General features: G+C 43.0%; 1 protein-coding gene across 1 annotated transcript in view; it reads right to left on the reverse strand.

Annotated features, from left to right (window-relative positions):
- The window catches only part of COL5A2 (collagen type V alpha 2 chain), a 206,292-nt gene that overhangs the window by 53,540 nt on the left and 127,312 nt on the right, over positions 1-25,440 (reverse strand). The window contains exons 8-18 of the mRNA XM_082223037.1: positions 23,604-23,681; positions 19,877-19,921; positions 18,693-18,746; positions 18,361-18,414; positions 15,660-15,713; positions 11,482-11,535; positions 10,747-10,800; positions 9,752-9,796; positions 7,884-7,937; positions 7,431-7,475; positions 2,778-2,831 (exon numbers count right to left, since the gene is read on the reverse strand). Of these exons, the coding sequence (XP_082079163.1) occupies positions 2,778-2,831; positions 7,431-7,475; positions 7,884-7,937; positions 9,752-9,796; positions 10,747-10,800; positions 11,482-11,535; positions 15,660-15,713; positions 18,361-18,414; positions 18,693-18,746; positions 19,877-19,921; positions 23,604-23,681 (591 nt within the window). The remainder of the gene's footprint in view (positions 1-2,777; positions 2,832-7,430; positions 7,476-7,883; positions 7,938-9,751; positions 9,797-10,746; positions 10,801-11,481; positions 11,536-15,659; positions 15,714-18,360; positions 18,415-18,692; positions 18,747-19,876; positions 19,922-23,603; positions 23,682-25,440) is intronic.

Consider the following 25,440-nt stretch of genomic DNA (forward strand, 5'->3'; position numbering starts at 1 on the left):
CTCCCATACGCTGTGTCCCATACGCAACAGTAACACAGGTAGTCGGAGGCAGAGGCGTAGGAAAGGGAGTGCGGTGGGGGCGGACCACCCTGGGTGTCATTGCTGAGGGGACTGGCATTCGGTGCACCATGCACCTGTGATTCCCAAGCCTACCACGAGCCATTGGGGGAAGGGGGGAGCCACGCTGCTTTGCCGGTGGCCATTGCCCCACGCTCCTAGGCTGCTGAAGGAGGCAGGCAGGGAGAAGATGGGAAGGAGGCAGGTGAGCAAGCAAGCAAAGGGAGGAGGGATGGAAAGAAGCAAAAGCTCCCTCAACTCAGGACCAAACCCTGGAACACACAGGGGGAGAGGTAGGTGTGAGAACGAAGTTGGGGGGGATTTAAGTGCTTATGCTCACAATGTTAAGTAAATAAACCAGAAAATAACACTTGCAAATGTAAGTATCTTATTTTTTCTTCTTTTAAAAAGTTCAATGTGGAGAGGTGACAAAAAAAATTCTGCATCAGGTACCACCTGACCTTGCTACGCCTCTGGTCGGAGGTCTGGTGAGCACCACTGCCTTATTCCACTACCCACAACCGGTAGATCACTTGTGAATAGGACAGGGGCACAAAAGTAAAATGTCACTGCAAATGTGATGTCACCACAATCGATAAGCACTCTGAATTTCCTTGGAATTCTCCATAGAAAGGAGAATTTTCCTTAAGTTCTCCTCTTGTGGTCAAGGGCTCAGGTTGGGGCGATAAAAACAGTGGCCTGGAATTCTAGGCCCCATCTAGTCTGCACAACACACATGCATACACGCACACATATAACGTGCTTCTTTAAGGGGAAACAGGCGCTGAAATGAAATGAAAATTCAGAGCAACAAGTGCAAATAATGGCCCAACACAGACTAATTCAGTATATTTACATGCTTTTCCCAGTTAAAACTATTCAGAACATACAGTCCATTGGGAAAGTGCCCCCCCCCCAAATACCCTTTGAAATAAAAATACAGTGGTAGGAACTTTCCCCAGGACTCTTCCTCAAACCACTTGCTTGCGCCTTTAAGCTATAAAGAATGACAACTTTCCTATAGACCCAACATTCTTAAATATAAAGTTTAAAAGCACACTAGAAAAATAACCGTGAGAAAACTATAGCCTTCCAGTGAGGCCATAAAAAAAATGAAGTAATAAAAAAAAAGAAACTAGATCCAGCATTATTAAAAACTAATACTATCCTAGTGTTAAAGATAGGGGTGTGTTTTCACTATTATAATTCTTTCATCTAAATGGACCTCTCTTGTAGGTGGCTTTTTTTAAAAAAAAATGTTGAGCATGGGAGATGAGCTAACACCAACTTTGCATGAGAACAGGGCTGCTTTATGACACCATATAAATGAGGAAAACCTGGCTGTTTAGCTTTTTCTGCAGTTCATTATTCTGTGGCACAGGAAGAGCCCCAGGTCCATTGCCAACTCCTGTTAAAATGAATTGCACTTCCAGCTGTTTCGGTTTCCTAAGGGATGCTGCAACCAGATCTATCCAGCTAAATAACACCACACTCACAACCTTAAAAAAGGAAAAAAACATGCAATGCGTATAGAAGCTTCGCTCAACAGCACACTTAAATTTCTTCTGTGACTTCGCTTCTTCGTATTATCGTCGGATATGTTCATATGTATCACTTCAAACAGCCTGTGCCCATATTAACTTCGGCAGTAAAGCAGTCTTCGCTGTTCACACAGTCGCTTCAGCGAGGAGTTAATAAATGCAGGTTCTCTTTGCCTCCAGGCTAAGAAGGAAAGGAGAAGCTGATCCTTGTTCCCATACTGTCAGGGAACTGACATCAGAGCGAGAGGCGAAGGGGAGGCTCACAGATTCTGCTGGCGAAGGACCCAGCAATAGGGAGAGAAACAACTCAGTAGAGGGGGAAGCTAATCAGCGCAACACCAGGGAGAAAGGGGGGCAGATGGGGGAAGCGGAGGGAGGGCTCCAGGACTCTTCACTGGAAGTCAGTGAGGAGAGCCCAGGTCCTCCGCTGCCCACGCCCTCCCTGCGCAGAAGACTCCCGCGCAGTGAGAGGAGGAGGAGACTGGGTGTCAAACAACTTTTATGTTGGAAGAGGTTCAAGAAACGCCCACTGATGGATTCTGCCAGCAACTGAGGCAGCCACGATGAGAAGGGGCTGTGCAGTCAGAAAGGTTTAACAAGGCAAAATTAACCGAGAAAGGCACCAGCTTACGCACGAGTAACTCATAGCCATTACACATACATAGGCCTGGTTCACACCACCGCTTTAAGCTAAACCATGGCTTAGTGCTGGAGACTCCCAGAGAGGACATTGCAGCTGTTTTGCTCCTCCCTGGCCATCCTGCTGCAAAGCTGTGCATGGTTTGACTTAGTCATGGTTTGACTTAGCATGTCATCCAAGCCTAGGTTCACGGTTCAGCTCTCCCAAACTACAAGCCATTAGCCTTAGGACACACCTGGCCATAATTCATGGTTAGTTTGGAGAAAGCTAAACCACGAGCTCATGTTTGGACAACACACTAAGACCAGGATCTAGCGACAAATGATGGATAAACTGATTGTTTCTTCACCGAATAATCAAGCACGGCATGGTTGATTTTGAATCATTGGTGTTTACTCCTGAGTAAACTTTCCTAGAATTGGGGTGCCAGGGATATTTTATCTCCTTGTTCTGAAACAAAAATATGCATATTAGAAGATGCAGTACAGAAAAAGTGGAGAGGTATTTCCCCAACAGAACTGAAGCAAAACATGACTTACCTTCCTGCCAGGAATGCCTGGAAAACCTGGTGAACCAGCAATACCAAGGGGACCCTACAACAAGGAGATAGTAAACATAATTGAGCACATGTTCTCCTTATCATCTCTACCAGACAACATGATGGTGGAAAAAAGCATACTTGGCATTTAAAAGTCAGCTTAAAGTGGTAACTTGCACCAAAATGATTAGCTAACCATGTGTACCGCCTTTTCTTCTGGGAAAGGGTGGTTTTCCAATGATTATGCAGATTTTCCCAGTGAATTTACAATGTGATTGAACATGGCTGCTTGATCTACAAGCAGCTTCCAACCCAAGCTCCATGAGGACATCTGCCCAATGTCAATAAATGTTCTTCACAAGGAACGAGCAATCCCTGATAGATCTCTTAGGGCAGCAAACTACAACCAAGATATTTGAAAGTAGCAATGCCCCCGCATCAAAGGGGATTCCTGGCCACGTCATGTACTCGCCCGACCAATCCGGTCATCCAGGGGGCATGGCTGGCTGCATTTAAGCAGCCATGTGGCCAAGAACTGCCCTCTTGGTTTCCTGCTTCGTGGATCTCCCACCCTCTTTTCAAGCGTTCGTCATATTGCCTTGCTATGGATCTCGGTTGGTCACCTGTTGAGGGGGCCTGATAGGAATTTTTCCACTTGGCAAATTGGCACCAGCCACTTGGTTTTCGCCTGCCTTGTATCAGTTGTCACAACTTTGTAAGGTTTGGCGGTTAGGCATTGGTAAAACCTGGTTCTGGGGAGGGGAGGTGTGGCCATCACCTGCCCCTCCATTTTAAGGGTATTCCATTAAAGGGATCCGGGGGTGTGGATCTCATCCGAAGCCCAGGTAGGGGCTAGGGCCATTGCCATGACCCCATCAGGGATCCTGGGTGAGCTCTCAGTTGATATACATCAACAGGGCTCCCCCTACTGGTGGCTGACCCTTACTGGACTTCCTGCATGGTGGGCAGGAGTCAGATATGTTGTTGTTGTTTAGTCCTGGCTTCCACTGCCTCCCGCAGTTTGGTCAGGCTCATATTTGTAGCTTCAAGAACACTGTCCAACCATCTCGTCCTCTGTCGTCCCCTTCTCCTTGTGCCCTCCATCTTTCCCAACATCAGGGTCTTTTCCAGGGAGTCTTCTCTTCTCATGAGGTGGCCAAAGTACTGGAGCCTCAGCTTCAGGATCTGTCCTTCCAGTGAGCGCTCAGGGCTGATTTCCTTAAGAATGGAGAGGTTTGTTCTTCTTGCAGTCCATGGGAGTCTCAAGAGTCTCCTCCAGCACCATAACTCAAAAGCATCCATTCTTCGGCGATCAGCCTTCTTTATGGTCCAGCTCTCACTTCCATACATCACTACTGGGAAAACCATAGCCAACGGACCTTTGTTGGCAAGGTGATGTCTCTACATTGAAAGTACTAGGTGAGTCCTTTTCAGCATTCAGTTCAATGAATATTCACTTTCTGGGGAGAAAATGAATTATGAATGGGAGACATATTGACATTAAATATGTCTACGCCAGGCAAAATCTAAATAGGGCAATACCTTTATTAGCAGCAAACAAAAAATTGCAAAGAAGTGAGCAAGTTTTTTTAGTCATCAGAGCTTTCCATTGAGTTGGATGCCAACGAAACAAAATGTGTGTGAGTGTGTGGAGGGAATGTTACAACCATTTTTTGCAGCTGGTGTCCGATTGGAATTAGGCTGCTATGCATGCAGCATTAGTAAACCAGGGATCTTTGGCCTAAGCAGCTGCTGGCTTGGGTGTGTTGACATTGTACATGTAATGGATGAGAGCCCACACTCCTTGTATAGACACCAGCAGCCTGGGACACAGTGTGAGTCATTTTTTCTTACACCTCTGCCATCATGTTCTAACAGAGTCTTATTGTCGTAGCTTCACATGTTGAGAAAATTAAGCGCAGGTCAGTCCTGGGATTGGTATTCGATCTGTCAAATCTTCAAAGCTGAAAGCTTGTTCCATAAATATGCAATCCGATATTGGGAGAAACTGGTTTACTGTGATCCAGAAATACTTGGCTGAAATGAACATTGTGGGCTGAGCCGTGTGAATTTTGCAACAGATAAATGTTAGTACAAAACTCAAAAGAAAATGATAAAATGATCAGCTTTGTTGGGAAGGTGAGCCAAGTTTCATGTTCAAGGTCTGTAAGGCACATGGAATCATTCCATCAAAATAAAACAACAGCAAAAGCATGATGTTCTGCAGAATGAACCATCATGGATCAAATGTCATAGGACTTCACATCTCCTCAGTTTAGAATGAAATCCATTTTCATATTCATCAGCAGTATCAAGCGTCACCCCTGCAGGTGTGAACTGCTCAGCTCTCCTAATTTTAGTATAGTCCACCCAGAAAGTAATATACTGAGACAATAGTAGTGTCTATGGTTGCTATTCTTGCAGAAAAGTTATTTTCCATCGTCTTAGGGAGACTTGGATATTTCCCTGTCATGTTCTTCCACAGAATTAACCAATATTTTCTGGCTTGATATATAGTGGAAAAAATGCTAAAGGCTTCTGTAGTGCTTTTTGTTTCTTTGGCTACGCTGAAGAGATAGATTGTCTAGACAAGCTCTGGGTAGCAGCACACAGCGGCCATAAACATTTACCACCACTTCAACATGTTCACTGCTCCCCGGTGATTTCCTTTACTTTCCTTTTTGCTGGCTTGGCGCTTTCTGGAAGAACAAGAGGCACTCACACTGTGAAATAATGCCTTGTTATAAAAGACGCTTCTCCTGGCAGTCTCAGTAAGAAGTATGATTTGTTCCAGAAATTAATTCATGATGAGAGCATCATTTGCCATGAAGCCTTGTACTGAATTTTCTTAAAGCATCACTACAACAGCTCAACATGCATCTAGATAAACAGTGAACCCAGTTCCCCAAATGTCAGCCCTTACATACAAATGAGGAAGGCATTAGCAGGATTGGGGGGAACCCAAGGTTTGTGGAAGCACAAAAATAAACACCCAAAAAGAGAAAACCCTGAAACTCAATGGGAACTGAGCAGGTTCAGTAGCCACAAAAGGCTGGCTGAAATATAAAATGTACTTGTCAAAACTCAGACTGTGTGTACACTATGCCTTTAAAGCACAACCACACATACACACCGCAAAGGATTCTGGGCACTGTAGTTTGTTAAGGATTGCTGGGAAATGTAACTCTGTGAGAGGTAAACTAGAATTCCCAGAATTCTTTGGGGGGGAGTGCTTCAAATGTGCTTTAAAAGTATAGCAGCACTCCCAGTTATCTGCTGCAACACTTTTAACAGAATTGGATCTAGCCATTTTGGACTGGAAACAAATTGCACAGGCCATTTTGAATCTATGCGTTGACAAGAAGGCCGCTCCGCTTGCCAGCAGGGAGGTGTTGCGCACTGGCCACGGGCTCTCCCCATGCACAGCGGGGGCATAGCAATGCCCCCATGTCAGAGGGGATTCCTGGCCACGTCATGCACATGCCCAACCAATCCGGTCAGCCAGGGGGCGTGACTGGCCGAATTTAAGCAGCCATGTGGCCAGGAATTGCCCTCTTGGTTTCCTGCTTCACGGATTGCCCGCCCTCTTTTCAGGCGTTCGTCATATTGGCCTTGCTATGGACCTCGGTTGGTTGCCTGTTGAGGGGACCTTGTAGCAATTGTCACAACTTTGTAAGGTCTGGCAGTTAGGCATTGGTAAAACCTGGTTCTGGGGAGGGGAGGTGTGGCCATCACCTGCCCTCCATTTTAAGGGTATTCCGTTAAAGGGATCCAGGGGTGTGGATCTTGTTCGAAGCCTGGGTAGGGGCTAGGGCCAGGCCATGACCTCATCGGGGACCCTGGGGGAGCTCTCAGTTGATATACATCAACAGGGCTCCCCCCACTGGTGGTTGACCCTTACTGGACTTCCTGCATGGGGGGCAGGAGTCAGATATAGTCAGTCCAGTCCCAATGCCTAAGCCAATACCGCTCACATTCTGTAACCAATAAAGTTGTGGCCTTAATTCGCCCACTAACCTAAAATACTGTGTCCATGTGTTTTATTATTCAACAAATTGGGGGACTTGGGGCCTTGATGTGCAATAATTGCTTGCTGCTTCCATGATGAGCCCTTTGTTGCACTATGGATTTATGGGAAGGCTCCGTTTTTAGCAAATCAGATTGCATTAGAATGAATGATAAATACTTTTTGGTCTTCTATCCGGAAACTGAATCAGAATCGTGGACCTTAACTCGTGGTGATCAAACCTGGTAGCAAGTGGGGCTCAAGTCAAGCACCAAGTAAAGATAATGCCATTCTACTGAACAAGAAAGCACATGTGGTCATGTGCCCTGATGTGGCATTGCCTGATAAGAAGCAGGCAGGAGAACAGTTCTGGAGAGGCAGGGGCAAGTGCAGGTCTACCTGACCCTACATCATTCCCCATCCTATGGGCCTGTGCACTCATGTCAAGGCACACCAAAAAACAGCTGCTGTCTGTAATGCTCAGGCCTTAGCTGGAAGCTAATTTTCCAGAACACATTGTGAAATAGGTTGACAGTGAACAGTGGTGTGATCCAAATGAGTCATGTTCTTTTCTCATTTGAATAAAATGGGACCAGATTGAAAACAACTTGGGTGGAGTGGGGGGGGCAAAGAAAGATGGATGCTTACCATTGGCCCTGGCTTCCCTGGCATACCATGAGAACCACGAGCCCCCTAAGTAGAAAACAAAAACAAGAAAAATGAAGGTTAGGAAAGCTTGGGAGAAACCTAAGAGGAATACGATGGTGGCTCGAGGACAAAACCCATAACAGCAGGTATAGGGCAACAGGGGGAAATAAGAGTGGGGGCAATTCCAATGTAACCCTTTCACACACACACACACACACACACACACACACACACATCTTTAATTTTTTCACTTATGGGAGTCCACTATTCAGCCAAACCAATATATTGTGGTCACCACCGGGACCATAGATGCCAGCTCTATGGGACAGGGCTGACCCCCCCCACACACACACGCATACACAAACACTTTGAGGAGCTGGGACTCATTGGACCTCACTGCAGAGCACCCCACTGGGATCTGTTGGGGTTATTCCATTACAAATAACTACTTACTGGAACTCCCTGTGGTCCAATTCGTCCTCGTTCTCCTGCCATTCCTCGAGGACCCTGCAACCAGAAAAAGAGGGAGTGAAAAAAACATTCTAGTGAGCTAAAGTTAAGTGGAGATCACTTTCTATTTACAACTTCACCGCAAACAGTATGCAATCATGTTCTACAACAGTAGTTGCAGGTGGAACAACCGACATGGTATACATTTTTACCCCCTGGATCACGTGCTGTCTGTTTTACTCTATTTTATGACTTCATGTGTTTTATCTGCTTAAGGTTTTAAGGCACAACAACAGAAACAGCATTAATATATTAAACAACAGAAAGCCATAAGAGTGATAAAGAGTATAGAATCTAACAGGTAACATTACAGATCCATTCCTAGGCAGGATATATTAGGTTTCCAAGGTCAGGCAATACAATCCCATTCACCTAGTTATAATAATGGGTTTATTAATGACTACAATAATGAAAATGAACCTCTAAGTCCAGGTAGACATACAGAAAGGGTTGTTACATCCCACCCCTGTTTAAGTAAGGAAGAGAATAATCACTCCCAAAAGATATTGAAGCCTACAATCCTAACCGCATTTTCCTTGGAGTAAGCCCCAGTGAATTCAATAGGATTTGCTTCTGAGTAGATGTGGTTAGGCTTGCAGCCTTCATGCCTAAGATCTGAAGTGGCTTTGATCTGAGATGGTATTCTGCTAAGATTTTCCATACCTTATTGTCCTACTCTCTGACTGCTGGAGGCTTTCTTCACCTCCACCTGGTAGCCACTTTATCAGGCTGAAAGTGATAATATTTACTCACTAAGATAACTTCCCTTTCTTTTGGCTTCAGGTATCATGGCTAGAAATATCAGTCTGGATGTGCTTACATGCTTGAATAAGTGTTACTGGTATGAGCAAGTTTTGCTGAGTAATGTAAATTGTCAGGCTTTGGGGAATCAGCTTCTTCCCCCCGTGGCAGCAGATAAGCAGAACTAAGGAAAAGGAGTCTTCTTACCAGTTAGAAACTTTAATAATCACAGCAAGGGAACAAAGAACCCATCTCCTAAAATGGTGGTGCTCCCAATTAAGGATTCCACTCCCTTACATCCCTATTAATCTACGTCACTCCTATGTCTTGTAATCTGAGCTTGTACCCTCTGTGATTTGTGTGCTGTCTTTTCTGCCACTTTCTGAGCTCTTCTTGACCTTGGGGAGAACAGAGGAATGCTTTCCAGAGACAGTGAATCTGTTAACCCTCCTTCTCCCAGTGTTTCTTTTCCTAGCTGTTCCCCATCCAGTATTTCCCAGCTTCTGCCTTCTGAACTATGTCCCTCTGCAAACCACTGTTCCAAATCTATACTGTCCTCCTGCTCCTTGGAAGATTCAGGATCCAGATCAGGAGCAGAGGGAGGCTCCCACCATTCCTCCTCAGTGCAGCCCTCCTCAACATGGACCCTGACATAAATACAGTTGGGAAAACTCTGGTCCTCCAGATGTTACTGTACTGCTAACTGCACAACAGAGAATGATAATAGCTCTGAATTTTTATCCATGGAGGGGCATGGGACGAGGAGAAGCAGTCCCACCCAATCTATCCCCAGTGTGTTCAGCTGACACACAATTCTCCCCACAACTGAGGACATTAAGACATCACTCCTAAACATATTTACTGGGGGGGGGGGAGAGAGAGATTGAACTCATTTTAGTAAACATGCATAAGAACTGCAGAGTCAAACAACATTAGAGAAGATTGATCAAAGTAACTACGTTATTTCTTCAGCACATGGACTGGATCCATGCTTGCCACGATATCGCAACAGTAAAGCATTCAGGGTGGCAGGAGAAACGGGAACCATAAATAATACAAATGGCACTCACCATAGGGCCTGGTGGACCCATCTGACCCGATGGACCAAGTTCCCCCTATAAATTCACAGAAAACACATATGAAAAAGTTAGGAATATTTAAATTGCCTCAGATGATAACCTCACCACACCATTTTGTACTATGTTACACATAAACACAGCACTATTACTTATGAGTAGTCCTTGGTTTAAACACTACCAGAAGCACACTCATCTTTAAACATCCTGAGAGCATCCCATAATTTTGCTTCTCTGAAGCATGCATTTGCTTTGTCCCTTAAACCTCTACTGTTGAGAGGAAAACCACTGTCCCATGCAGCTGTCCCTCTAACAACGGCAGCTAATGAAGTAAGCAATTTGCATTCCAAGTACCATAAAGCTACAAAAGTGGATTCTGCAACAGACGGGTCCAAACAAGGCATTTGGTTTCAGAATCCCTGTGCTGGAAGCCTTTTTTGGAGAGTTGGGCCAGATCTACCCACTGGAAGATGCTAAAGAAAACCTCCCTCATGAATCAAGGAGAGTCTTCTGGTACTGATAAAGAAGTAATGGGTAACTCATTACATCAGAGAACCATATCTTACACTATATTTTGCTTTGTTTTTCTTCAGGTGTGCAAGGGGAAACGGTAAACCAACGATTAAGGGTGGCCTACACTTCACAATCGCCAGAGGAAAGCCACTTGATGCCACTCCATATGGGCCCCACAAAACATAGGTAGAGCGGTTTATACTCTGAATTGCCCCCCAATGGCTGAAGAGCTTCAGCACTGTTTGTAGTGTCACAGGGTGGAGCAATTCACACAGCTGCTCTATGCATTATGGTGCTGAAGTAAGGCAACCATTGCAAGAAGCTTCCGCTGTCACCAAATGCAACATGGTTTCCTCTAATGAGGCTCATTAATCAAAATCCTGCCCCTAGTTATCCTATGCATGAGATCTGATCATTTCAAATTCCTGACAACAGAAACAAGCCATTTCCCTGTAAAACTAAAAACAAACCATTACCTTAGATCCAGTGGCTCCCATTTCACCCTTCGGGCCTTCGAGTCCTTTATGTCCCTATGACATATATACAAGAATATTTAATTTTTAATACTCAAAGAAGAATAGTTCATCACACACACACACACACACACATTATGTGCCTGGTTGACCACAGGGCAGGGAGACACAGGAGGCATGGAATGTAGTTAGCTTTATTTAACAGAAAATAACAACACAGTAGAGTCCTCTGGCTTGCTGAAACTGACCACAAGCTCTGCCCTTCTTCCTACAGCCTTTTACTCTGGATCCCTCCTAAGCAGACAAAGGCTACGGCGATGGGATGGGCTTCTGCTTTGGGCCTGTCTGGTCCATTGCTCAGCCATGTGCAGCACTCTCCTTGAGCAAGGTGTCAGATGGGGAGAAGGGCCAGCAGGACTGGGACTGTCCTGCTGTTGGGTAGCAAGGGCAACTTCTCTCTGTCTGAATCTGCACTCACACTGTGACTTCCAACCTCTAGCCCTATCCTGGAAGGGCCTACTTCTTCTGAACACCCCCCCCCCTTGATTGCTCAAACCCCTTGCTTCTAGAACCTCCCAGCTCGTCCCTGCTCTTCAGTGTCCCACCACCAGGACCTAAGTCGTCATCTTCTGTCTTCTCCCTGGTGGACTCTTGGGTAGGCTGCTCCCACCACTCTTCCTCGTCCAGTCAGTCCCTGAAACTAAAGTTGACTAGGGAAGCAGACGTGGTCACACTTACCCTATGGCCCTTTAAACCTGGAAGGCCAGGAGCACCAGGAAAACCGCGAGCACCCTGAAACAAAGAGAAGCAACTCATAGTTACATAGGTGGTGTATATACTAAGTCAGACCATTGGTCCATGTAGCTCGGTATTCTTTGCTCTGATTGGTTAGCAGCTCTCTAGGGTTTCTTGACAGCTGTTTTGCCCAGCGCTACTTGGGACCATTCTACGTGCAAAGGATGTGTTCCACCAAGGAGCTATGGCCCAAAAGATGTATCCCATTTATCCTCACAATGAGCATGTGAGGCGGGTTAGGTTGAGAGATAGTGAGCACTCCATGGTCTTAGCAGGGATTTGAACCCTGGCCTCCTAGGCCCTAGTCTACACATCTACATTCACACAACATGCAAGCCTGATGTAGGGAAGCAGTGAGCAGACTTCAGGCTCTTCCGAGAACTACTGTGCTTTTCAGTAAAACCCACCAACCATCACCAGATTCAAAAGACATAGGAGTTAGAATTTGAGAAGAGAGTGCCTCTGAGCATACGGTGAGCCTAGGTGTTTGTTTTCACTAGCAAAACTAAGCTGAACTCACAGTCCTTTGAAGCAAAAGTGCACCTGGTTAGCTCTCTTCGCTTCAGCAGCCTAATTTAGGTGAGGGAAGTCATTTTGTGGTTGTTAAACGATTGGGAGTCATGAAACCTTTGCCAATCTACTGCAAATCAATAGTTTTGGCATCTTCCTCCTCCCTACTGAATTGTAAGAAAATGAGCTCAGGGAGGTTGAGGCAGGGCCACACCCTGAGCTAGCTGAAAGGCATAAGTCTGGCAGGTGGGGACTTTTTGAGGGCAGACCAAGTTTACTGGGGCTGTGTCCTATTTGCTCTAGCCGCCGCTGAGGTTCAGAGTCCTTTTACATGCATGGAAACAAAACAGCTAGAATGCTTACTGAATTATTTTACACAAGAGAGGTAGACTTTTCATTACCAAAATGAAAGGGATATACAACTACTCTTTAATTAAACAAATCTAGTGGGAAATCATTTTGAGGACTACAGACCCAAAAGCAATTTTTTCTTTTACATGACAGCTGTTAAGTCAGCTATTTTGCACCCAAAAAAAGGCACCACTGAAGAAGCGAAGATGCCCCACCATGCTTCTTCCATCTAACTTCTTGTATCATCTACTGAACAATTTTTTATTATTCATTAAATGATCACAGATCTAAGAATGCATTTCTTTTGATATGCTTTTACCGACAATAAACATATGGTTGTTGTTTCCTTTATTTATGGTTTTATGGCATATCTTAATTTCTTTAAATAAATTACGATGTAGCTCAACAGCGCCACCTAGAGTGTGTGGAATTTCACACCCTCACAGTGAATCCTGAATAGATGGTCATCCACTGTTTTATTCTTGAACATACATCAAGTTAAGCTTTTTTCCACAAAGGCTGGCTTTAAACATTCAAGTGCAATGTCACTAAGAAGGTAGACCTACTCTCTAAGTTGATTTCTGATTGATCACAGAGACTATTGACATCAGAGATGGAGTGTATCTCACGAATGGGGCAAACAACCACCTGTTACCATTAAGGAGCTGGCATGTACTGGTCTCAGTTTCACCCCCTGTCTTTGCCTCCTGGAATCAACCAGCGAGATGTTGTCTCTCAAAACCTCTCTTCTGCAAAGAACTTTACATATGCTCCAAAATCCAAGATGCTGCTCAAGCAGGTAGGTAAATGTAAAGGGAAAAGGACCCCTGGATGGTTAAGTCCAGTCAAATTTGACTATGGGGTGTGGTGCTCATCTCGCTTCAGGCCGAGGGAGATGGCGTTTATCCGCAGACAATTTTTCCGGGTCATGTGGCCAGCATGACTAAACTGCTTCTGGAACAACAGGACACCATGACGGAAGCCAGAGTGCACTGAAAACACCATTCACCTTCCCGCCACAGCAGTACCTATTTATCTACTTGCACTGGTGTGCTTTTGAACTGCTAGGTTGGCAGGAGCTGGGACAGAGCAACAGGAGCTCACCCTGTTGCAGGGATTCGAACCGCCAACCTTCTGATCAGCAAGCCCAAGAGGCTCAGTGGTTTAGACCACAGCGCCACCCGCGTCCCCACTCAAGCAGGTAACACATTACTAGCTACATTAAACTGATTTCACTGGTTTTATTTACAAGCCTGTGATGTAATTTCCACCTGCCCCCTTTCCTTCTCTTTTCAAATGAATTGTCTTTTATACTTTTGGGTCATTTGAAATAATTGTTTCTCACTAAAACCTTCCACATGTTCTAAGGACAGCATAATTAGGGAGCCAGTATTCTGCAGTTATTTCACAAGATCTGGAGAAATTTATCTCAGCTTCACCTATAAAAACATAGGTATGAAAACATACAGAGCTAGATCTTTGAGCCATCTGGTTCAGTGTTGTTTACACTGTCTGCTGGCAGCTTTTCAGAATTTCAGGCAGGGTGTCTCTCCCAGCCCTACCTAGGCACACTGGGCATTAAACCGGAGACCTTTTTCAGGTAAAGCAGATATTCTACTGCTGAGCCAAAGCAGCTCACTGACCTATTTCGCAGTGTTGCTTATGAGAAGAAATAAGGAAGCCTGAGCCTTTTCACTCTCCCCTGCACAGGCTACAAATAAAATAAAATAACATAAATAAAAAATAAAATAAAATAAAATAAAATAAAATAAAAAATGAAATGAAATGAAATGAAATAAAAAATAAAATAAAATAAAATAAATAAATAATAAAATAAAATAAATAAAAAATAAAATAAAATAAAATAAATAAAAAATAAAATAAAATAAATAAAAAATTAAATAAAATAAATAAAAAATAAAAATAAAATATCTCCCTCCATTTAATCTGCCTTACTTTAATTTGGTTTATTGTTGTATGACAAACGAGCTGAAAATTGCAAAGTGCTGAAATGCTACTCTAGTGTTGAATATTATGTCTACAATTAAACTCATTAATTGCTTCAGTGGGTAGCAGATGACTTTATGCCTTGGGAGGGGAGTCTGTGCCGGGAATATGGTCCAAAGAGGAGGCAAAGTTTAGAGGCGGCTGACACATTTATAGAAATTATGAGTGCAATGCAAGTTTGAACTTTATCGTAGTAGAGAAACTAAGTTTAGGTTAGGATGTAATGCAGAAATAACTTTTCATTGTTTATGAGGGTTTTTAAAAAATGAAACACTTCCAAGGGAAACCTAAGTGATGGTCTCAGGGAAAAGAAAAGAAAATCGCAGGGAGTAAAGTAACTGCACAGCTGATGAAAAGCAATGCTCTACAATGTCCTCTGATTGCCTATTGGTTTCCCGCAGAGTTGAACTCATTGCTTTCAACAGTGTGGGGAGCAGGTTTCTTCTTAAGAGGTGCCCTCTCCCCCTATGCAATAGTGGCCAAAAAAAACAGAGTCACTCACACAGAAATGGCATGACTGCAAAAAGCGCTTAGCTTTTTTTGTTCACTTCTCCCCTGAGGAGAACATACAACTTGGCCATTTTTACAGATGGTTGGTGCAGATTTGGATATGTTATCAGTCATTAAGCTCTTCAAAAGAGTAAGTCCTTTTTATGCAATTCCTATTGATTTGCTCTGGTAGTGGTGAATACACACACACACACACACACACACACACATTGTGTGCGTGTGTAAATATATACCGTATTTTTTGCTCTATAAGACTCACTTTTTTCCTCCTAAAAAGTAAGGGGAAATGTGTGTGCGTCTTAGGGAGCGAATGCAGGCTGCGCAGCTATCCCAGAAGCCAGAACAGCAAGAGGGATCGCTGCTTTCACTGCACAGCAATCCCTCTTGCTGTTCTGGCTTCTGAGATTCAGAATATTTTTTTTCTTGTTTTCCTTCTCCAAAAACTAGGTGCGTCTTGTGGTCTGGTGCATCTTATAGAGCAAAAAATACAGTATATCTGGTTGAGTGTTGTTTTAGGAAGGCTTAGTATACAATTGCCAGCAAAGCTTTTCATATATAAATTCTATGGTAACTCAAAAACATGTTTGGAATCATCAGTGTTTCCCATAATGTAAAGTGGTGTGTAGGGTTTTGCTAAGCTTATATGTCAAGCAAAACAAAACATGGTGTAAGTCTACTAGGAGTCTACTATCCTGGGAGTTTAGGCACCAGGACTTTCTATGAATAAATGCTCATGAACATACTGGAGATCCTGGAAATCCGACTTCTCCGGGTTGTCCTGATCTGCCAGCTTCACCCTAAGAAGAGCAAACAGATAAAAAAAAAGTTCAGATTTATTTTGCAATCCATCGGTAACGTTCACACATACAAATCAACTATATATGCAAACAAGGGAGTTTATATAATTCATAGTGACATTGTTAAATATCTATATCTGAATATTTATTTCTTTTCCCCAAAAAAAAACATTTTTCAAGTTGTTGTTGTTGTTTGTTTAACCAATATATGAATGTCAGCTTAATGTAGCACAACTTTTTGGGTGACAAGACAAACAGAAAACACATAACAAATAAACAGCTCATTAGCGCTTTCTTATGCCACTCGAGGGGCCTAAATAAGTATTAGTAGTGAAGTGATTAGCAGTCATGAAGTGGGTTTGGTTTGGTTTTTTAAACCAACACCAGGTGCTGAGGGGGTGGGGATTGTCATTAGCCTTCCCTCCCCGGCCTCGGTTAAAAACACCTTTCTCTGCACTATGATTTGCATTTCAGGGGGGGAACTCTCATTGACCTGTATAAACTGAGCACTTCTACATTCCTTTCAGTCTGTCATGCTGCAAACAGAAGGTGTCTCTCAAGTTTCTGCTTGTAGCTGGATAGAAACCTTTATTACAGGCGTGGCGAACCTCCCATGTGCAGGCCAGTCTTAGTCTGCCAGGGGGGGTCCCGTTTTGGCTGTAATGCCATTTTGCCCAAACCACACCGACCTGCCAATCAGCTGGTGCAGGGGGGCGGAAAGAAAGAATCCTGGGTTTTTTGCACACATCGGCTGCAAGAGTGAGTTCTTCCTTGGGCATGCAAAATACAGGCTTATTTCTCCTCCTCTCAACTTTTGGGAAGGGAAGATTTCAGGCAGTGCAAGCAGTGTGGCTGCACTGGGCATGCAACCAAGGAGGTGGCATCTCAGAGCCCATTAAGTGCTTGTTTGGCTTCAGGAAGGAGGCGTGAGGACTGTGACAGGGTCCTAGTATCCTCCTGAGAGCCAGTGTGTGTAGTGGTTAAGAGCGGTGGACTCATAATCTAGTGAACCGGGTTTGCGTCTCCGCTCCTCCACATGCAGCTGCTGGGTGACCTTGGGCTAGTCACACTTCTTGAAGTCTCTCAGCCCCACTCACCTCACAGAGTGTTTGTTGTGGGGGAGGAAGGGAAAGGAGATTGTTAGCCACTTTGAGACTCCTTCAGGTAGTGATAAAGCGGGATATCAAATCCAAACTCCTCCTCCTCCACCTCTTCTTCTTCTTCTTCTTCTTCTTCTTCTTCTTCTTCTTCTTCCTGCCTCCTTCCAAAAGCTGGGCAAGTGCTTACCGGGCTTTGGGGAGGAGGAGGAAGGGCTCTAGGGCCCGGCCAGAGCCTCACGCCTCCTTCCCAAAGCCCAGCTTAAGCCAGCACCGCAAATCGCCTTGCACAGGGCAGCATATTACTAAGGACCACCCCTGTTTGGGGTGGAGAGAAGGGAGGAAATGGCAGCCCTGTGCTTGGTGCTTCCTGAAACACTGAGCATAGGGTTGGCACCGCCCTTTGCACCAGTTCCTATGTGCCCAGCAGCCAGCTGGCTGTAAGGTGCTTGAGGACCCAGTGTGAGTGGGGCAATCCACCTGCCAATCATGTGGTGTTCTAATGATGTCATATGATTGAGAGGCGGATTGCCCCACTCGCCTGCAGAATGGAACCAAATCTCTGTTGGAATCCATGTTCTGGCAGATTAATGCAAGCTGTTGCCCTATGTAACACGTGGTGATGGTAAGGGATGGTTGGAAAATGCAATTAAAATGGTCTTGAAACTGGTCTCCATAGCGGGCTGTAACAATGGTGACTGCACTCATACGCCCAGTTTTATCAACCCCATCTATTTATAGCAGCCCCTCAGCCATTGCCCTCTACTGAGGAGGGTTTTCAAATTCTCGGGACCAGCAAGGAGGTGTCAGTGGGTAGCGGGCATCAGCACAAATTGGGAGCCACACATTGCACAAGTGGAAGTGCTTTCTGCTAGCAAAAGGGCATCTTTGGAGATGTCCCCTTTTAATATAACTGAGCATAAATCCACGTTTAGCATTCTGTGTATCAATATTGAAGGAATCCAGCTTACAATGAAAAATGAAAGATACGTTTCCAGTCCATATGTATGCAAAGGTCACTTTGTAAATAGCAAGTGTTGCCCACAGGTTGATGATACAGTGGTACCTCAGTTTTCAAGCATCTCGGAAGCCGAACATTTCAGTTTTTGAATGCCAAAAACCCAGAAGTAATTGCTTCTGTTCTCGAACGCTTTTCAGAAGTTGAATGGCTTCTGCGGAGGTCCCGTCCCCCCCAGTCTTCTCCATTGAAATTGCAGGCTGCCCTTTGCGCCTTGGTTTTCAAATGTTTCAGAAGTCAAATGGTCCTCTGGAACGGATTATGTTCGAAAACCGAGGTGCCACTGTACAAGTTTGGAGAAATTAAAAATGGCAAGTTTCAAATTATCCTAGTCATCTACCAGTAACCTGTGTGCATGGAAGAATCACTGATTCCCTCTTTTGTAGCACCCATGCCACTCAAAAGCTGCTCTATGGAGTTCCTCACTCTCTAAAGCCTGTTTTTGGGAGTACAGTAGATTACACGTGATGTCATAATGCTGCCATGGCGAATCTGAAAGGTGAATCTGAAAGGTGAGCATTTTGAAACTTACGTCTTCACCAGGTTTCCCTGGAGGGCCTTCTGGACCCCGAACACCAGCTGGCCCCTAGCAAGATAAAAGATGCACTCTTAAATTAACAAATTAAACCATTCCGGGGATGGGTTGGGGAGAGGAATAGATTGCTCCCTCATAAAATCAGAACAACTGGAAAACTTAAACAATAAGCAAAGCTTTACTGTCTTGAGAGGAAATGTTTTCCCAAATTTGGTTCACATAACCGCCACATAAGTGGTGCCACCACCAGAACTTACAACACCTCATTTCATTGCATTCTCTCCCTACCCCCTTAAAATTTGGGTAGGTAGAAGTATCATTGACCTTACCATTGGCCCAGGATCTCCATGTTCACCTGGAGGGCCAGAGGGGCCTGGGGCACCCTAAAACAGAGAAAATATACATTCAGAATTGGAGAAATATATTAGATAAGGAAAGACATGATGTGAAATATCTTGCATTGTCTATGAATCTATTTCCAACTCATATAAATTTTTATAATGCTTATAAACAGATCTTGGGGTGGTCCACATCTTGACAGATGACTGCTTGGAGAAGCCGTGGAAGTTACTCTCAGCTTCTTGAAGGGAGAGGCAACAATATGAGCACAGCAGCAAGTAACTGTACATGACAACAAGGATCGTTTCCAGTAATGAGAAAACTAGCAGCCTATACTTTTATCATTATCCAAAGGATGTCATTGATAAAACTTGGGCAGTAATGGAGCAGGGATTAGGCAAAGCAGTTCTACTGAAGAAATCCCTTTCCATTAACTTTGATTAACTTATTGGGGGTTGCAATGTCCCTAATAGTCTTCTTGTTTACACAACAGCTGTCAAAGAACCGCTGTTCTTTGACACAATATTGTTGATATAATAGCTGTCAAAGAACCACTGTTCTTTATTAAAGGAGTAAGCCACAGTAAGTCTTGAGCTCACACATTCTCCCCTCAGGCTGGAAGCTTTCACTTCATTATTATTATTTTTTAAAATTTAACTGCAGCTTGATATTAAGTGCCTATATAGGGAAGTTTGAAATGTTCGATGCTCCATTGTGTTTCTAATACATTGTTGAGAGCTGCCCAGAGTGGCAGTCAGATTAGTGGCATATAAATAATAAAATGTTTGTCGTTGTTGTTGTTTACAAACATAGACAAACGGTGGCTAATCTTAGCAAAGGTTTACCAAAACAAGCCAAATTCATAATATGAGTTAGGAATTTCCTTGCTTCGACTAACCATAACAGAAGTTAAGAGTTCAGATGCAGTGGTAGAAAGAAAGAAAGAGAGAGAGAGAGAGAGAGAGAGAGAGAGAGAGAGAGAAAGAAAGAAAGAAAGAAAGAAAGAAAGAAAGAAAGAAAGAAAGAAAGAAATTCAACTTCCAGACAGTTCATTGGGAGTGGGAGATAACACATTCCTAAAGTTGACTGTAACACACTAATGCAAATGATAAATCATTGTCTATTATTTTCCCCAAATGCCACCAATTATACTTTTAATTATCAAACCACTTACAGGTTGTCCCTGCAGACCTTGAGGCCCACGTGGACCCACAGGACCCTGTGGGAGAAAACAAACCTTTGTTAAACATATGGGCTTAAAAGAAAGGAATCAAATGCTTTACAGTATGACATGCAAAGCATCCTGCTATATGTGCTCTGTTTCATAAAAGATAAACTGATAAACCTGGGCTTGACCTGTAGTACTAAAGGTGATAACTTATATGACTGAATGTTCCTCAATACTAGGGTTGCCAGCCATCCTGTATAATAGTTTGTCCTGTACAGTGGTACCTCGGGTTACATACGCTTCAGGTTACACACTCCACTAAGCCAGAAATAGTGCTTCAGGATAAGAACAGATATCGGGCTCCGGCGGCAAGGCAGCAGCAAGAGGCCCCATTAGCTAAAGTGGTGCTTCAGGTTAAGAACAGTTTCAGGTTAAGTACTTACCTCCAGAACGAATTAAGTACTTAACCCGAGGTATTTCCATTTTGCTAATTCATTTTCTCTCTCTCTTTTTCTCATCCCCTCAAACACTTTGAAGCCAAAATCCGGGATGCCATTTTTTATTTTTTATCATGAGAGCATGGTGGCCATTGTGGTTGTCATGATCACACACCATTTCACTCCGCACGTCCCCCCCCCAAAAAAAAGTGTTTTATCACAAATGTGTGTTTGGGGGCAAGGTGTAAAATCACAGCCCTGAAAAAGTGCTTTTCCAGTGGGAAATTGCATCATGAAATTGCATGAGATCATGGCAAACAAAATGGCTGACGTGCTCTCACAATAAAAAATGGGATTTCCCAAACACTTGCAGGATATGCAGTTGCCCCCCATCCCCGTCCTGTCCTTTATTTTCCCAGACCAAAGGTGGCAACCCTACTCCAAACCAAAAAAAACCAGTATAAGGAAAACTAGGGATGGACTGATCAGTCTTTTTCTGAGCCATGTAAGTTTTCACTTATGCTCCTTCATAAATCTGTTCAACATCATTGCCACATCAATCTGCAGATATGGTTGTTGTACAAAATATGCACTTTTTGTGCTGAAAGGCACATTTCCAGCCACAACCTAAAACATGCATTTTGATACCATTTTGACCTAAAATAATGCATTTTATGCCCATTTTGGTACTTTTTCTTAGCTGAAACATAGGGAGCTAGTTTATATTAAGTCAGATCACTGATCTATCTAGCTCTGTATGGACAACACTGATGGGCATCATTTTACCAGAGTTCCTAGTCCTACATAACACCGAGACCATATAACATTGGTCTTGAAAGACCTACATTGGCTCCCAGTACATTTCCGAGCACAATTCAAAGTGTTAGGGGTTGACCTTTAAAGCCCTAAACAGCCTTGGCCCAGTATACCTGAAGGAGCATCTCCACCCCTATCGTTCTGCCTGGATGCTGAGGTCCAGCACTGAGGGCCTTTTGGTGGTTCCCTCATTGCGAGAAGCCAAGTTACAGGGAACCAGGTAGAGGGCCTTCCTGGTACTGGTGCCTTTACATCAGATGTCAAAGAGGAACGCCCTCCCATAGATGTCATATAGATAAACAACTATCTGATGTTTGGAAGACATCTGAAGACAGCCCTGTTTAGGGAAGTTTTTAATGACTGGTGTTTTAATGTATTTTTAATCTTTGTTGGAGGCCACCCAGAGTGGCTGGGGAGGCCCGGCCAGATGGATGGGGTATAAATAATGAATTATTATTAATTATTATTATTATACCTAGAGATGCAAGAGATAGAACCTGGGACCTTCTGCATACAAAGCAAGTGCTCTACCATTGAGCTATGGCCCTTCACCAAATGGCTGAGAACTGCATTGCAAAATTCAGAAAAGTTCCGAAAACCACGAATAAGAGTGTTCTACTTCAAGAGGTAAAAATCAGATCAGTTTTAAAATATGGACAAAACAAAATCTTCAAGCATCCCTATAAATAAGCAAGTAAAAGAGAAATATGCTAACATAGCTTTCTTGGTGATATTCTAGTTTTCTTTTTTTAAATAACATTTTTTATTAATTTTTGAGCATATTAATTGTCATACATACCACAAAATTTCACATCTTATACAATCTTTTTGGACTTCCATCACCTCTGATGATCCTCCATTTTTATCATTTCTTCTGCATTTCTTAAATTCATATTGCCTTTAATTATCTTAACTAACATCTTCCTTTTTATCCAATTATGCAATAATTCAAATTATTCACCTCACAAAACTTCTTGCAAACCTACAAATGTAATCTGGTCATCACAATTACTTTTCAAATAGTCCGTAAATTTACACCAATCTTCTGTGAATTGGTATTCTAGTTTTCTATGTGGATTGATTTTGAAAAAATTATGTATTTATTGGTATAGAGGAACACTGCTGTATGTCACAAGTTACCACCTCAGTAAAAATGGTAAGAAATGTTACCTGTAAGTAACATATTGACAAATGGCATTAAAGAAGAGAAAAAAATAAGAGATTAGAGTGTTCAACCTATTTTTGAAATTATTTATAACAGATATGATATAAAAATGAAAAAGATCTATTTATATAAAACACACACAGAAAAAATAGCACACTAATTAACAGGGTGATCCTATCCATGTCTACTTTACCTTTTACCTACTCACAAGAAAGCTCAATTTAGTTCAATGGTGCTTATTCCCAGATAAGTAGGATTGCAAGCTTTTAGACCACTAACCACTAATAACTCCTAATTTGTCTCATAAAGGTCTTTAATTTGAAATACACTAAATGGAGGGAGAGAAAGAAAAAATATATAACTAAAGCTTGTTCATGAACATCTACATGAGGGAATCTAGCTTTCTAGGCCCTTATAAACAGCTCCTCCTGTTCAGGATCTGAACAAACCACATTTTTTCTGATACCACTCCTCTGTAGACAGAGCTTTAGTTGTCTCCCAGTATTTAGCTATTAGTAATCTAAGCAGATATTTAACATTTTCTTGTTTTACAAATGCTTGCACGTCATTCAGTGAAGCCATTCTGGGTGGCAAAACACATATGCGTGCCCATAAAAACATCTCACACAGTACAAATTGGATCCCCTTTCAAAAGGGGGTGCCATGCGCCTTGTAGAGCTGCTGTTCAAGAAGCGCCAGTCAAAAGCTTGGCTGGGGACACAGAGCTTTGAACTGTGACCCATAAATAACACATTTATTCTAGTAATTAAATACGCAACAGAAGACTCGACAGCAACAAAAGCAGGCAGAGGTGTAGGACCCAGATGTATAATGAGTAGTAATAGCAAACCTCATCGGAATAAGAAAAGAGGGAATTCATTGATCTCAATGAGTATAATCTGAGTACGGTGGTACCTCGGTTCTCGAACGGCTTAGTTGTCGAACAAATCGGCTCCCAAACGCCACAAACCTAGAAGTAAATGTTCCAGTTTGCAAACGTTTTTTGGAAGCCGAACATTTGACATGGCTTCCACTTGAGTGCAGGAAGCTCCTGCAGCCAGTCAGAAGCCGCACCTTGGTTTTCAAACGATTTCAGGAGTCGAATGGACTCACAGAACAGATTTAGTTCAAGATCCAAGGCACCACTGTATAATTTAGTTGGATATCATCCATTGTATCCTATGTTGTCTTGCTAAATGGCTGTTGTTTTAAAAATTCTTCTTGTTGGCTAGCTCAGCTGCTTCGCTTTGAAAATGGAAAGGCGGAATAGAAATCCTGTAGCCAACAAATATACGGATAAATAAAATATTCTTACCACTGCTCCGGGCATGAACCCCATTTGGCCAGCAAGCCCAGACTTTTCATCCAGTCCTGCCATCTGAGATGTAAATGGCTGCAACCATAAGAAGGATAACCATTAACCTCAAGGTAAATCCAGAAAGATGTGGGTGGTGTGTTGTTGTTGTTTTGCAAGGTCAGGGGTATGTGTGCAGGTATGAATGATGATAATAATAATAATAAAAAACCACAACAATTTATTTACAACCCACCCTTCACTCCATGGTGGGTCACAACATTAAAAACAATTCAAAACAACTTGCAACCTACAACAGCAGCAAGAACACTCATCGCAAAGTATTGGAAGACACAAGACCTACCCACCTTGGAAGAATGGCAGATGAAGGTGATGGACTATATGGGACTGGCTGAAATGATTGGCAGAATCCGAGACCAGGGGAAAGAGACGGCGGAAGAAGATTGGATGAAATTTAAAATTTATCTTAAGAAATATTGTAAAATTAATGAGTGCTAAAATGTTGTGGTTATAAAAAATAGGGGATTATAGCGGTAAAAGATTAAGTAAAAGAAAACAATAAGGAAAAATTAGATAAAATTAAGGGGGAGGATTTGCTGAAACAAATTTTGGAATTGGGATGCAGAAAAGGGAGGTACGGGGAAGTCGGCGAAATAAGGTTTAAGGGGGGGGAAAGGATCCGAAATTATACATGTTTGTTTTGTGTTTTTATGTTTGTAATGTGTGTTGTGTGCGTTTGTTTTGTGTTTTTATAATTTGTGAAAATCTAATAAATATTTATAAAAAAACAAAAACAAAACAACTTGCAACCATAAAAGTAAAGCGAGGTACTCAAGAAACCCATCCCTGCACACTTACAAGCCTTTAAGTTCCATTTAACTCAGTAGGACTTCTTTCTGATTAAGCAAGTCTAGGATTTCACTGCAAATCTTACAGTCATTAGGAGTGAACTGTTTGCTAGGTTGTTGGGGTTTTTTGCCACTGGTCTTTTCGAGCTGAGATTCGGACCGGGGCTTCTGCCCCCTCCCCCAATCCTCACAACTGAATGTTGATCTCACCATACTGTGATTCCTGTATCATTTATCACCAGGCTTCCCCAACCAGGTCTCCCCAGATGGTGTTGGATTCCAGTTCCCATCATCCCTGACCATTGGACATGCTGGTTAGATCTGGAGTCTAACAACACCGAAGAAGGGGAAGGCTGCATTGCTTCAAATTGTACTGAAGCCTGAGTAGCTCAATTGGTTAGAGCAGGGTGCTGATAACACCAAGGTTACAAATTCGATCCCTGTATTGGACAGTTGCATATTCCTGCATATTCCTGCACCACAGGGGTTTGGACTAGATGACCCTACAACTCTACAGTTCTTTGATTCTATTATTCCTTGAGTGTTACAGACCTCTGGACAGCAGCCTCAGCTTTGTAAAGTTAAGGTTTTCCTTAAGCTCATCAATTCCAAAATCCATTAATCATTTGCCTTCAAAATTCATTCTGCCCTCACCTGCATTTCATTTGTTTCCAAAGGTATGCCAGGTTTAATTAAAAGGAAAATGCCTTATCCTCACGTTGAGCTCTGGGAGTCAAGAGTTTGAAAAATGAGCATGAATTGAATTATCCCAGGCTCTGCTTATTTTTAAAAAACTTACCCTGTTATCTCCCAAGCCCATGAGAATGATAGCCCTGTTCCCTCTCAAGCATGTCACACACGCCATGATCAAGAATAATTTCAAACTTAATTAAAAAGGAATAATTTATAATTAAACCATCACTGATTAAACTTTCTGCACGTCACAAGAGGCTGGGGTAAATATCAATGTATGTAAATATTTAAGGCTG

The sequence above is a fragment of the Podarcis vaucheri genome, assembly GCF_965113315.1.
Source record: "Podarcis vaucheri genome assembly, chromosome: 1".
NCBI lineage: Eukaryota > Metazoa > Chordata > Lepidosauria > Squamata > Lacertidae > Podarcis > Podarcis vaucheri.